General features: G+C 36.9%; 1 protein-coding gene across 1 annotated transcript in view; it reads right to left on the bottom strand.

Moving 5' to 3' along the window:
• Positions 1-9,800, bottom strand: part of LOC131052255 (cysteine and histidine-rich domain-containing protein RAR1) — a 59,520-nt gene extending 49,720 nt beyond the window's left edge. Inside the window, exon 1 of the mRNA XM_057986875.2 lies at positions 9,412-9,800. Coding sequence (XP_057842858.2) covers positions 9,412-9,513 — 102 coding nt within the window. The 5' untranslated portion in view covers positions 9,514-9,800. The remainder of the gene's footprint in view (positions 1-9,411) is intronic.
• Positions 9,801-15,417: the final 5,617 nt, after the last annotated feature.

Genomic DNA, 15,417 nt, shown 5'->3' with positions numbered 1-15,417 from the left:
AAGCAAATTTGACTAAGGCAAGTTGGTTTTAGAGGTCAACATTCTAATGAAGAAGGAGCTGAAGTTGAAATTATTATGAGAAGCTTGGAACAAATGGATCAAGATGAAAAAGTCACTACTTTGGAAGACTTCCTTTAAGGGTCTAGATCAGCGACCTAAGACTTCCTTTGCCCCCTCAAATCAGCGACTTAAGGTTTTTGCTTCCTTTGACCTCTTGAATCAGTGAACTAAGGGTCTTGATTTCCAAAGCCTTCTCTAATCAGCAAGCGAACACTTCCTTTGAGGGTCTAGATCAGCGACTTAAGCATTTCGATCACTTCCTTTAACCCCTCAAATCAGTGACTCAAGGATTGAATTACTTCCTTTGACACCTGAATTGTATGACTTAAGGATTGAGTTACTTCCATTGACCCCTCAAAAGTGCGACTTGAGGACTTGCGGCTTCCTTTGCTATACCAAATGTGTGACGTAAGGATTTGCAACTTCCTTTGCCACCTAAAATGTGCGATTTAAGGAAGTGTGATCTCGTTTAAGACAAAGGGAAAGATATTAGAATTCGCGCCACCTTGAATAAGCCCCACCACAATGAACAAGAAGAACGATTTTATTTAAATTTGAAGGTGATAACCAGGTTGGGCTTTGGCTTCTAATTGTAAATCATTAAATGATGATCACAAGTCAGCCTTGTGATGAGGTATAGCACCCTTTCAACGACTATAAAGTTATGTTGATCATTACATTTGATCAACATAAAATCGATATTGCAAATGATCTTATTTAGACAGCGATTCTGACCAGAGATAACAGAGATTTCATATAGTCAAGATTGCCATTGCTAAGGCAGCGAATTCAGTCATTATTGGCAGCGATTTTCATCAAAGCAAGGGCGAAATCATTCAAGATAGCGCATTCAGTCATCATCCACACCGAATGTACTTCCTAAATCAGCGAATTTGTCATTAAAGGCAGCAACAATATGACCGTTGGACATCTGTGAATTGAACTTCAGCGAATCCATCATTGATCAACAATGAATTTGGAAGGAAATCAGTGATCCTACATCTGCAATTTGACAAACTCCAAGCATTTGACATCAACAAAGCCTTGATAGAGGGCAATTTTGCCAAAAGATCGATTAATTAAAAGTTACCAGTCCATTTTCAATCAATTTGCAGGTCTGAAACAAGTTTATTTGATCATTTTTCTAGAAAATCACACCTTGGTTTAGCATTGGTATAGCTTCTTGCGTATTGTTTGAAAGATCCCTGATGGATCTTTTAAGCTGACAGGCTGTAATTTTTTATTATTTGTTTTAAAATAAATTCTTCCTGTTTATTAAATGATCTTTCAAAGAGAGACAGAAGTTGCAGAAAGGTTGTGTCTTTTGTTTTTGTTTGTATTTTTCCAAATATAGGTAAACAATGAATAACAACAGCAGCAAATATGAAATAGGCTGGAAAATAATGTGCAATAATATAATATTCAGCCAATCCAGAATAGCTACAAATCGTACCAGGCAAAATACATAAATGATATGCCAGCAAAGTATCTACCAACCAAAACAATATTGCCTGCTGCAAGAAAGACCATCCACGCATAATGAAAAAAGATGGCTGATGAATACCAATCAGCAACCCACGTGCCAGCTGGAAGGAGGTCGTACAGCTGCTGCAGTCACGTCCAGGCAGCCAAGGAACTCCCACGTGCCAAGCAATATACCCAACATCCAAAGCCAAAGCTCTTCCAATGCTGAACTTGCACTCCAATCAAAGTCTGAAACCAAATGAAGCTGCTGAAACCTTCTATTGGGGTTTGCGTCCCAATATCCAAGCCTTGGGGTTTGCGTCTCAGTTCTCCAGAAATCGTTCCTCAGAGAAAATTCACAAATGCCAAGTTTGAAGATGTAAAAAGATAATAAAATAATGAGCCAACATCTCCTTTTATCTCCCTCTCAAAGCTACTCGAACCCTAAAGGGAGAATATGCTTTTACCTTTATTAAATAATGGCATATTCTTAATTAAAAGGCCTTTATGTATAGGAAAAACACCCCTTTCGTCAAATAACAAAACTCAAGGTGCCAGAAGATCTCTGGATGATGAAAATAAGTTATAATAATTCAAGACCTTTCCAACGAGGTATAACACATATGCCTGCCTGACCAGAAGAAGCCAAAATCCCCTTATTACTCCAATTAGCTATATAAATAGCTTTATTTAATTAATAAGACGCTAACTTAGGAAATATTAAAAATATATCCCAAATAGTCGTATAATGCTCATCTGACTCCACAAGTCTGAAACGGAGCCTACCACCTGTCTGTGACTGTTGTCGGAAATCATGGATCCTCGAGCAATCTTGTCCCTAAAATCTAGGGATGCTCCTATAAGCTAGGAAACATACCCAAATCTCCTGAAACTGAACCCAAGGAATAGTCTCATGGTAACCCAACCCTAGGTACTGTCAAATCCTCCTAAATAGTAGGAATAGCCTCCACAAAAGAAGGAAATGCCTCCTAAAATTAAGGAACTGCTCCAAACTGGTCCACTACTGCTAGAATACCAAATCCCAAACACTGAATATCCTCTCTAAGTCTCTATCCACCACTGTCAGCCTATAAGACCCCAAAATAAGCTGACTCACATGTCTCTGCTAGACAGAGCTAAAGAGGGGACATGACATTGTTTTACATGATTTCAATCATAGGATGCTTTGTTCATTGCATTTGAATCATCTAAGCACATTTCAAAGCCTAAATCATTAGCTTAGATGGTAATTTTCAGATTTTAAACAAGTCTAGGGTTTAAAAAAGTCTAAGGTTTTAGTAATTCATTAAGGTTTTAACAATTTTATATACTCTTAAGGAGGAATTATTAACCTAGATGCATTTTAGACGTTATAAGCATTAAAGTCAAATCACCATCCTAACTTGGACAACTCTCACAAGTAGAGCATGGCAAGAACACAACAGAGTCTCATCAAGGAGGACTCAAAGGGAGAGGTGATGGAATCCAAGATTGCATCGTTTTGGGGCAATGTAGGAGACACCAACCTCAGCCAAATCAACATGAAGTTTCAAGGACCCTTGTACACCACCAAGGCTTCAAGATATTCAAAGATGATGATCGAAAGCGGGATTGTAAAAGCGCAAGCTTCCCTCCAACTATGCAGTGCAATGAGTTGATCGTTGAATGTGCCAAGCACTATGATGCAAACAAAAGGATAATAGTGGCACGGGATGGTAGAAAACTTGCCTATCTATCCAAGAGAGCTATCAATGAAGCCTTCCGTATACCTGAATTCAGTGGCATGATCTACAAGAGCAAGTAATGCAAGCATTTTTTGATGATGATCCCAACAAGTGCCTAGGCATAATTAACAAATACTGGTTATTGAAGAGCAGGCTTGGCAAATCTAAGTTACCCGTCAAGCTCCACAGGATTGATTTCAAGGAGGAATTCAGTGACCTGATCACTATGTTCAACCGAATTGTAGGAGCCCTTCAAGCATCTCAATTCGAGAATTGAATGTTCTACTTCATGGAGATCACATCGATTGGAAAAGAGAGGATCAACTAGCAAGGATTATAAGCAATAACATTGATATTCAGCTCAAGAGACTTGTACGAACTAGAACATTCTAGTTTCTACATGAGTTCATACATCATATATTCACTTGCCAGAGCTCATGAATATGCATGATCAATATATAAAGGACCAGTCGGTACAAGAGCTCGAGAATTGGGAGTTTATGAATCATACACACAGCTACATTACCCTAGCAAGACACATTACAACAAAGTGAATGATGCTTTCACTATGCACATAACAAGAACTTTGCAAGGTGGCATTCATCAAAGATTATCCCCACAAGCAAAAGAGCTAACAAAGATCTTTGGAGCTTAGTTTATCCAATTTCACAAGTTCACCTATATAAGGATACAAGGATGCTCTTGTCCGCCCTACATGCTTCCAAGATATCCTACCGACAAGGTAATATTGCTTGAGTTGGTGAGGAAATTGATGGCATACAACAAAAACTGAAAAATAGACACAAGTCAAGAATTCCATTTCCATTTTCAGTTGGACAGTCGTTGGAAGTATGCCCATCCTTGCAAGCAGCAGAAAAGGTGGAAAAGGTGAAGTCTCTCTTTCTTATTCCATGCTTTTCCAAAGATAACTTCGATCCCTATGGCAGCATCAAGAGATCTAGCAAAAGAAGACACAAGAACAAGTTACAACTAGAAGATCATTTCATGAATGCTCAAGATGATATAGATATAAGAAGAAGAATGTGTTTAAGGCTACCTATTGACATTGTCAAGGCATGCAAGGTCTTGGATATCCCCGATTAGGCACAAGACAGTGGAAGACGCCTACCGCCAATATATGAGCAAGCGAAAGACAAAGAGGTGAAGCTCAATTGGATTGATGTGTAGATCACCAACTTCAAGGATTTAATGAAGCCAATCTTAGCATCCACAAGACGATAGGTAGACGCCCAAATCCATAAATTGAATAGTCAACACACCCATCTGACATTTGAATTGATGGGAGAGGTACAGTCTTCCAATGATGATAATAAAAGTGAAAGTCGGAGTGGAAGTGCCACCCAGTCAGCTCATTCCAAAGGATCTAAGAGGAAAGAAACTCACAAAGAGGAGCATCCAAAGAAGAAACATAAGTTAAGTTCACATCACCCTTCTACCAATGCCTCTTCCATGCACAAGATAGAAACAAACCAAGCAGCTACCCAAGAACGTCCACCATGAGAGAGCATTGATCATGGAGCGAATGAGTCCATGGAGTCTATAATTCACAACAGCAGGTGTGAAAGGATAGACAAGGGTAAGAAATCATTGGGTCAAGACAGCTCAGTCTCACCTAAGCTAGTCAATGATAAGGCAAGTGCAACTCAGTCTCACCTAAGCTAGTCAATGATAAGGCATGTGATTATGCATATGTGAATATTGAGGATGAAGATCAAGAAGTAACATCTCCACCTCGAGAAGATCAGCAACTAAAATGAAGTGCAGGTAGGAGAAGAGAAATCAACTACCCCTGCAGGCTTAGGGAGAGATTAGCAAAAGAAGTGATAGTAGAGGAGGAAGATCCTATTGATTTAGATAGCTTCCTGGACAGAACTTCAGAGACTGTAGTTAAGATGTCAAAGATGACAATAGATGGTGAAGGATCTCGAATAATACAGATTGCCACTCCAAGAGTAGATAAGCCTGAGGACAAGATCACAACAAAAGAGTATGACTTGGAGACTATTGATTTAGGTCCTCCCACCACTGATGAAGCATTCGAAGACATGAACGACACAGTAAAGACAGTCCACAACATGTTGAAGTTGGAAGTAGAGAAGAATAAGAGATTGGAAAGAAAAATCAGTATATTGAGAGGTCACCTCTAGCAGTTCAAGCAACCGTTGAGGCAGCATGATCCTTTAGCTATGCCACTACAATTGCTTCCTCTAGACTCAATTGATAATTTTGAGAAGATGAAAGCTTCAGCACACCTGATGGATACTTGGATAAATAAGACTTTCAAAAGGGTGAATGCATTTATAAAGGAATTAGTGAAGATATTTGATAGAGTTGTAAGTGTTCTTGAAAGAACTCAAGTCCTCATGGCAACATATGATACTTTCATTTACACCAGAGACTTTACCATACCTATATTGCAAGTAATGAAAAAGATGTCAAAGCAGACTTTGGTGAACAAAAGAGTATTGAGAGATGGGCAATCGCTTGATTTCCAACAGTGGAATAACTTGCTTCACATGAGGAAGGTCATTTTTTAAGATATCAGCAGTGGATGCACCTAAGTGGATGGAGCAATAAATTTGATACATGATAAGATTGTAGAGGTAGCTAAGATCATTCTTGAGAAGGAGATGAATGGGGGAATCTATATTGATGCCGATCAGCTAGCTGAACAAGTGAAGATCATATTCTTCAAAATAGTTGGATCACCTTTTGAGAAACAGCTAGACGATATACACTCATTCATAGTGCTTGCCAATAAGACAAGAGATTTTGGACCAAGATGGGAGACGACTTTTGCCTCAGCTTTGGAAGAAGTAAGTTACTTGGAAGAACAATTGAAGAACCTACTTGTAGTTCCAATAACTAAGATTGAATTCATGACGTCCAGATTCATTGAATTTACAAAAAGAGAAAAGCATAAGGGCAACAAAATTCTAGAAGATAGTTTGTTATGATCTTATGTGGCGTCATTTATCCTATTGGAGGATTTTTCCTCGTATTTTGTGCCAAATGGATGTCACATTCCCATTGGCCGATATTTAATAATTTGAAATAGGATTAGGTTTTTGTTGTAACAACCCCTAATTAGGGTTTAGGTGGCAAAATTTGGGCCCTCGATTTTGATTTAATCTTGGCCATTCATTGTAATTGAGAGCTCTATATAAGCTCAACTCTTTTCATTTGTAAGGGATGGATTAGAAGAGTTTTGAAGAATTGTTGCTTAAATGTTGTAGAATTAATAAAATCATTCAAGTGTTGGTGACTTATTGAGTTTTGGATTAATATTTGAAAAGACAAAAAAAAAAATTAGAATAGAATTTGCTTTTAAGTATTTTAGACGATTGGAAGATACATGTGCATGATTTATAGTGGAGCTCATTGTTCATACTAGTAGTACTCCATCGATGGTGAAGGATCCCACGTAGTCAACTGAACTCAATATTAGCAAAAGCTTAACTTCAATTACTATTCCATCATTGGTATGCTTCAACTTGAAGTATCTACGTTTGTAATAGTGGTTTGAAAATCCTCAAGCTACCCTTAGAAGATTGCACTAGTGTTGTGGAGATATTCATGGCATGTCAAAGCAAAGCTTAGTCGAGCTCACTTGAAGTTGTTCATTGTCTTGCATTCTTAGTATATTAGCATAGCATTCCTAAACATTGGTCCTTTTTCATTTTTTTTAATCAAAGATCATTAGTAATTTAGTATTAAGAAAGAGCGATATTGCAACATCATTCGAAGAACAGCATTCCATGAGTTTGAAGTGATAAGAACAATTACCTAAGTCCCCTCGCAGGTACAGCAAACACATCACACCATTGAAGCTATCCTACGTGTCAAGACCTGATATCGAGAACCTTGGAGTCGTGTCAAGTGATCCTTTTTCTAATCTTCAGCATTTGAGAAGTCTTTGTTCAAGAGAGGATAGAGTATTCAATAATTTATTCTGTGTTTAGTTGTGCATAAAAACACCATCAACAAGCAGCACTGTCAGTTTTTGGACCAAGCAACCATTAATTAGCCTGTTAGGCCATCACATATAGTTATTTTGGGTTTAATCTTCTAGACTTTTGAGATGTGGAGATTCCAAAATAGGTCCACTCCATTGTCAAAGGGAACACCCTTACCCTTTCGAAATCTTACCCACTTTAATCAGGACCTAGTCTCACTCAGCTAAAGGGGGATCCAATGCTCCAAACTTAATTTACAGGCAAGTTTTTGTTTATGAGATTCATAATATATATTGCATATTATTTATTAATGATAAAGATGATGACTTTTAAAGTCATATAAATAGCATATTAATGATAAAGACGATGACTTTTAAAGTTTTTTAGGCCAGATTGGTCTGTAGGACCCATCAAAGTGTATACAATGCCATTCTCTCACATCCTTGCTACAAAGTCCAATCTTGAAGTTGACTTGGTTTATGCCAATCTTTAGAATCTTTGGATTCTCTTTCTTGAAGTGCTCTAGAGAGAAAGTAGCAGATAAAAAACAAATCAAATAATTAATGGATTAATCATTAAACACAAAATGAAGGAAAATTGAGAGAGAAATCAATTTAACACCTTGTTAATTTATAGGTTACAAAATTCATCAAAAAATAGTGTATGCATTTTTCTTTAACCCTAATACTGTTTCATTTCAATCTATCAATTGTTTATTGCATGGTTAGAATATTAAATGGTCACCCTAAATTTTCCTGCCTTTTCTTAGGTTTAATGTGAATTTAGTCTAGCCACACTAAACCATGAAGACATGATATCAACAAAGCGTAAGTCACTTGGCAAATGCACATCCCATTTTTCTACCATTATAAGATTCTGTAAGTTTAAAGTTTTCCATAATTAGTTGATGCCATAAGTCTCTTAGTGACCTACCTCAATACGTGTTTCTATGGAATCTGGACAATCAATGTGCACCCTTGCTAAAATCTTTCTGTTTGCAAAAATAGGCACTTATGATGTCTTAGGAATTGTATTAGTTATTAGTTGAAAATTTAAAATTATTTTTAGCATATGAGGATAACTTATTATGTAATTTTTTTGTGGGGTGAGGGTGTAGATATCCTTCAGACCTTGTATCAAACTGAAAGATATGTGTGGTGTAGCCTTCAAGAGGACTATTTCAAGAAAACAAATATATTAGCACAATTCAATTCAACCCGTGGTTTAGTGGTACGGCAGATGCCATAAAAAACATGCGGATTTAAGCATTCTTGAGAACATTTTCCATTTTAAATGGCAATGATATTCTGAGTTTATTATCCAAATGATATGGTATGTTTGTTAGAAGACCCAATGGTGGCTGTGAGTTACAACAATAATTGTATTACCAATGGTGATAATGATATTAATAATAGTTCAAGCTAATGTACCTTTAAAGACCAGGATGCATTGCACCCAGCACATTACTGGATAGCATTTCCACAAATGGGACCGTTCAGTGCACCTGACAGTGCTTCGATTACGGGGCACACATACCCTTCCCTCTGAATATGAACCTAACTTTTCCCAACTCAATCACAAGTTTTTCAACCAAAACAGAATGTTAAAACAGGCATATGTTTCAAGTTTCAAAAAAACGATTTTTCCAGGCCCACCAGCCTCATGAAATTGATAGGAGATTGTTTATGACAATCAATAAGAGCATAATAGACTTAAAGGTTCTGAAGTCCTTAAATTGCAATAAGAGTTTTCATACTAAAACTCCTAGATTTTTAATACAGCAACTGTCATTCAACATTTAACTGTAAAATTATCACCCGCTAGCAGTGATAGTCAAATTCAATTGCTAACAGGAATGTTGCCGTAAAACTTCCATCGATTGTGAACATCAGTTAATAAATACTGAAAAAAGATAGTAGCCAGTATATTTATGAGCCTGCTCAAAGTTTTGAAGGAAAGAGGCACAGAAATCCAAAGACTGAAGCCACATACTTTAACCCTAATTCACAACTCCCAGATTTGTAACGCTGAAATGCGTCCGCTAATCACTTCAAATAAAAAAAATAAAAAAAATAAAAAAATTCTTTGATTCAAGTGAAAATCTATTTATCGGAAAAAAAATTGTTATGTTCGCAGGTTTTAGACATTCTTGCAGAATTCGTTGAAGGTTTTTAAGGAAGGCTTACTCCATCGTGGTATTGGCAGGATTCCTCTGTATTGTCGTCCTCTGTAAAGAATGCATCGCAAGCTATGCGCTGGCAACGAACCCTCGGCGTCTCCGTCGCCATGTAACAGCAAAGAAAATTGCAGTTCCTGTTAGATGACAGAATACGTTGGAAGCCGGGTCGATTTTTAAACCGCAGATGCCCGTTTAAAAAAGCAAAATGTTTGGCTTGTAGTGCGTGAAGGTCAGCTTGCTCAGGGGCAAGGACGAACAAAAGCTTGCACTTCTTCTTTTGCGTGGGATTCCATGCCTTTTCTAGCAGCTTCTTCTAGTTGTTTCCAGGTATTTGAAGAATTTATGATTATGCAGAGCTGATTGTCAAAAATGGTAAGAAATTAGACAAAGCTACATTTACCTTGTCATCGCTCATGATTTAGTAAAATTAGGGGATACGATGAAGAGGTGTGAAAGGTCAATTTTTTTTTTAAATGGTCTATATATATATTTTTATGTACTTCATAAGGTCATTTGGTAGTGTATTTAACAAATGATGTTGTTTGTGTGACAAAGGTTCTAATGGAGAAATAATAGCTTCAAATAAACTATGCATTAGGGATCCAAACACAATTGAAATATGTAGGGGAGGGAGAGAGATATGTAGAGGAGGGAGAGAGAGAATATGGGGGGAGAGGGAGAGAGCTAGGTAGAGAGAGAGGGAGAGGGAGAGATGGAGAGATATAGGTAGAGGGCAATGAGGAGAGATAGAGAGATAAGGAGATAGAGGTAGAGAAAGATTTTGATAGATAGATATATAGGAATGGGAGAGAGAGGGAGGGGAGAGAGAGGGGGGGAGATAGAGGGAGAGGGGGGAGAGAGGGATATGATATAGAGAGAGGGATATGGAGAGAGGGATAGGCAGATAAAGAGGGATGGGGAGAAATATAGTGATAGTGGTGGAGAGATATGGATCAAAAGAGATAGATGCAAATTGTTGTCTCATATCCACATGAATGACATAGTACAAATGCTTTCTTTTATATTCCACCACTTAGTCTTTGGATCTCTATCTCTCCTCTCCTCTATGTCCCTTGAGGTAAATTGTAGGTTATTGATTATTTATCACATTTAACTATGATCCATGTATACAAATATTAAGACTGTTGAGTTAGTTCTAATATATGAACATGGGATCAAATTTTTTTCTATTGAAAGTAGTATAACAATCAAAATATGTTATAAGGAGCAGTTGCTTCACCATGTTTAAGATGACTACACTAGAGGATACTACCCAAAAAATAGATGTCTGCTACAAATACTAGTACCATACGAGATAAAAAAAAATGTGAAACATTACAAATAGTCTAAGTGCATTCTCCTATGATATTATTGTTGCACTCATCTTGATCACATTCGTATGTACCCATTGGGGCATAATCATATTTGGATTTGTCTCAACAAATTCAAACTAGGATTCAACTTTCTTTCTCTTGTCTATCTCTTCTAGGATAGGTTTCTTGATCTTCTTATCCTCTAGGAATTTGTTCAACAGATCGAATTCTTCTTTGTTCAAGTTATTTCGTCCATAGGGAAAGAAATGAGTAGATTGTATGTCAAACATACACAATTGTTATGCATTCTTTCTGTAGAAACATAAATTGGTCTTTTGGTATCTCCATAGTAGATGAGACCTGCAACATTATAGAAAGGAAAGCAAGTTCCCTATGAAACTCAATAAGGTGCCTCCTTTTACCCTCGAAGGCCTCATCATCCCTCTTCTTCCATAAAAACCATAAAATCTAATTAGAAAGAATAAGCCAAACTTTGTTCAATTCAACATTAAAAGCATCAACATAGCTAGCAAGGATCTCTTGCCAAGAAAAACCATTCTTCTAATTCACAGGATGCCCAAAAATGAGGAACCGCGAACTAATGGCATACTTACAATCAAAGAACAAATGCTCAAAGGTTTCAAAAACATCACAAATATCACATTTTCTATTTTGCAACCCCATATCATGCATGACTTGACCAACACCAAGCTTTTTAAGAACAAAAAGCCATCTAAAACAAGCAAGCTTGGGCTCAACAAAATTGTGCCAAATGTGAGACAAAATATAAGACCAATGGGAATCAGACCATTTTAAGTTCCAAATATGATTAAGCCAATTTATAACCTCACCCAAACTAATCAACATGTTATAAAATTTATTCACAGTAATGTCTTCAAGTTCATAGCCATCTTTCCATTTATTTTGATTGAGAAAATATGTTGTTGCCATCTTCTTCACAAGGAAACCATATTTTAGAGCTTTGGTGATCATAGTATGTGTTTTTTTAGTTTCTAAGATAGAGTACCTAGATTGCAATTATTCTTAGGATATTAGACTATCATTAATAATAACATATTGCAATGTAGAGATACCCATTGAGCATCGCTTTTGTTTAGAGCACTCTTGTGAGAGAGCACGTGGTTTGCCTTTAATAGAAATATTTCACCACAAAGATCTATAAGGAGTATCTTATGGAGGAGAATGGCTTAGAGCCTCTCCATTATTAATCAAAGATCATACTTTTAACAAAACCTTCCACAGAGAGGTAAAAACAACAGAACCAAAGGCTCTAACCTCAAAGTGGCCAAAAAAAAATTCATGCAAGTGAATAGAACCCCAATGTTTGCTTTTCTTTGGTTTGAATAGAGACGGGTTGTTCCTTATTAATACTTTCTAGGGCTTATTTCCATCAATCACCTTTAAGATCCACTTAGCAACAAGGGCAAGACCTTGAGTTTTTAGATCTTTTAGGCCAAACCCCCCTATCTTTTGGAGCACAACACCAACTCGAGTTAACACGATGTCTTTTCTTACCCCCTTTACCATCAAACCACAAAAAATCCCTCATGATTTTTTGAAATTTTTCAATCTAACAATTAGAAAAAAGCCAAGCAGAGGAGTGATAGATAGCATGAGAAGCAATGACCTTTTGAAAAATCTGGATTCTACCTACTAAAGAAAACAAATGGGTTTTTCATTTAATGTGTTTGTTTTCAATTTTTTGAAAAACTCATTCCCATATGTTTTTAAGATAGGGGGAAATGGAGAATGGAATTCCCAAATATATGATAACCTTATGTGGACCAACCCATTGCCACCCCTTAAGAACAATCCAAGAGGGGGGAATCTCATCCCAACACATCACTATTGATTTGTGTGGAGAAATTTTAGATCCTGAGGTAGTACAAATGACTTCAAGTCTCTTCATGGTGTTGGTGAAATTATTCGCATCCAATTCAATAAACAATTCAGTGTTGTCTAGAAATTGTGCATTAACAAGTTTATCACCGTTGGGCAGCATTAGGCCTTTGATAGTATGGGGCAACAAGTTTGTTTTTAGAACATAATGTAGGGCACCAACTGTTATTACAAATAGTGTTAGGGAACTTGGACACCCTTGTCAGATTGATCTCTGTAGGAATATGGGGTATGTGAGTTCCTCATTGATATTTATCTATGTGGAGGACTTTGTAGATAGATTATTGATCTATCTACAAAACTTAGGAGGAAACTCAAAGGCCCTTAAAATTTCCAGAACAAAAGGCCATTCAATTTTGTCATACGCCTTCTCAAAATCAGGAAGTATCATAGCAACATTTTGGTCATCCTACTTAGTCCAATTCATACCTTCCCAGCTAGTGATTTCAAGGATATATTTGCATCTAATAAACCCTGTTTGAGTAACAAAAAAAACTCTGCCTAGTATCTCAATCAACCTTCTAGCAAGAGTTTTGGAAAGTATTTTATAGGATACATTTAGGAGAGTTAATTGGTTTCCAATTTTTCACTTGTGTTTTGTCTCCCTCCTTGGGAATTAACTTTATGATTCCCTTGTTCAGCTCATATCCCATAGAATTGTGAAGGGAGGCGTCATTAAATACCTCCAAAACTTCCTTACCAATCCAATCCATATTAGCCAATGATCTAATAGTGTTTTAAATCTCCTCCACTGAGAGATCATGTTCAAGGATCTTCATATCATCATGAGAAACCTTTTTGGGTATCATTTTAATACAAATTTCTCTAGCATCCTTGGCCATGGAACTTCCTCAGAGGAGAATAACTTTTGGAAGAATGAATGGAAGGAATGTTTCATGGCAATCAGATCATCTAAGACCTCCCCATTGAACTCAATAGGCCCAATAATATCTTTGTTTTGCTTGAATTTGATCATATTACAAAATACTTTGAGCATTTATACCCTTGCTCAAGCCAATTCAACCTAGATCTAATCTTCTACCCTTAAAACTTATAGTTCTTAATCTTCCTCAAAATAGCCCTAGTCCTAATCAACATTGTCTTGGCATGGATGTTAGGGCTAATAGCTTGCAAATGGGTTTCTGCAAGCAAAGTCTTATGATGAAGAAGGTGCTATATCTTGTTCCCATCTTTCAGTTTCTTCTTCCCAACAATACTAAATAGGTTCCTCCAAATTAAGATCATGCTCTCCCATTTCTTAATAGGGTTGAGATTACTATTCAACATCTTAGACAAGAGAGTGGTAGTTCTAATGGTTCTTAGACAATCTTGGTAATGAAGTAGAGAGGAATTTAGTTTGAAGATGGAGGACCTAGAGTTGGAGGCACCAGTTGGAGCAAGGTCCACACAAATGGTTATCTCAATGGGAGAGTGATTAGATATGGAAGAGGGGCGAACTAAAACTAAGGCACCATCATTATTGCATGAGAAGGAAACATGCTCTCTATTACCATAGAACCTATCCAATATGTAGTAAATCATTTTGTCCATAGATTTATTGTTGCACCATGTAAACCAATAGATGAGGATGAAGCCCTACCCCTTTCTAGGGGGTCAACTAGATTAAGAGATCTCTTCATCCTAGCCCAAAAGAAAAGATCATCGCCTTTTCATAGGGGTCTTTGCCCCCCTTCTTGTCACATTTATTCTCAATCATATTGAAATCCCCAATGCATAACTAATGGATTCTATAGAGGTTGTCAACCATCCAATTCCATAAATAAGATCTCTCTTAGTAATCATTAGGTGCATAACAAAGAGCGTATGCCAATAGATTTGGAACCCTCCATCAATTCAATCCACACCAACCTATTATAGGGAGATGAGCCCCAATTTGAGATGTTTGGATCCATCTAGGGTGAATAAGAATTGCAGTACCCCCTAACTTTATCATAATTTGTCATCACTAACTTGGCATTAGCCCAAACAAAATTGAGAATAGTCTCAACTTCAAACCCAACAACCTTAATCTTTTGAAGGCATAAGATATCTAAATATGGCATGACTTTGCATAAAGCTCTAAGAACACATTTCCAATCTGAATATTCAAGGACCCTTGCATTCTAGCTACATATTTTTAAATTCATTGTTGAGATGGTTTTTTTAAATTCTTATACAACCTATCAAAACATTCAGGCATCTTGTCTATCTTATTTTCTTTTACTTTTTTTGACACTTTCTTCTCGATGCTACAATGTGAGTTTTTAGATCTATCAATAAGTGTTCTCTTCTTGGAGTCTTCCTTTCCATTAGGAGACTTTAGGGCCAACAAAAATGAATCAAGTTTTATTTATAAGTACAAGGGTTTAAAGCATGATATGACCATTTCTTTGCCAAAAACCTCATCCCCTTCTTTAAGGTTAGAGTCTCTAGGAAGTGATGTTTCTACCAAACTCTGGTTAGTTGATTTAGTTGCTTTCTCTATTTTTCTAATATTATTTGCCCTCTCTCTCAGTGTTTACAAGGCTAGCTATTGGGATTTTTTAGGCCTCGGGGTCTTCCAAGGACACCTTTTCATTGCAAACCATTTAAGTATCAAGTGGGCCTAGTTTAGCATTATCTACATCCATTTGTTGGGATTTTGTAGTGTCCCCATTCAAAGGCTTCCAGACTACATTTGAGGCATCCACCTGAGGATGGTTAGAGTCATCAACATTGGGAAGGGAGGGTTTAAAAACCCCTATGTAATTAGGTCTCAATTTAGGGAAATATTTTTGAGG

This window comes from Cryptomeria japonica, chromosome 1 (genome assembly GCF_030272615.1).
Source record: "Cryptomeria japonica chromosome 1, Sugi_1.0, whole genome shotgun sequence".
Taxonomy (NCBI): Eukaryota; Viridiplantae; Streptophyta; class Pinopsida; order Cupressales; family Cupressaceae; genus Cryptomeria; species Cryptomeria japonica.
Note: the sequence above shows the minus strand (reverse complement) of the source record. Positions and strands in the feature narration are given on the sequence as shown.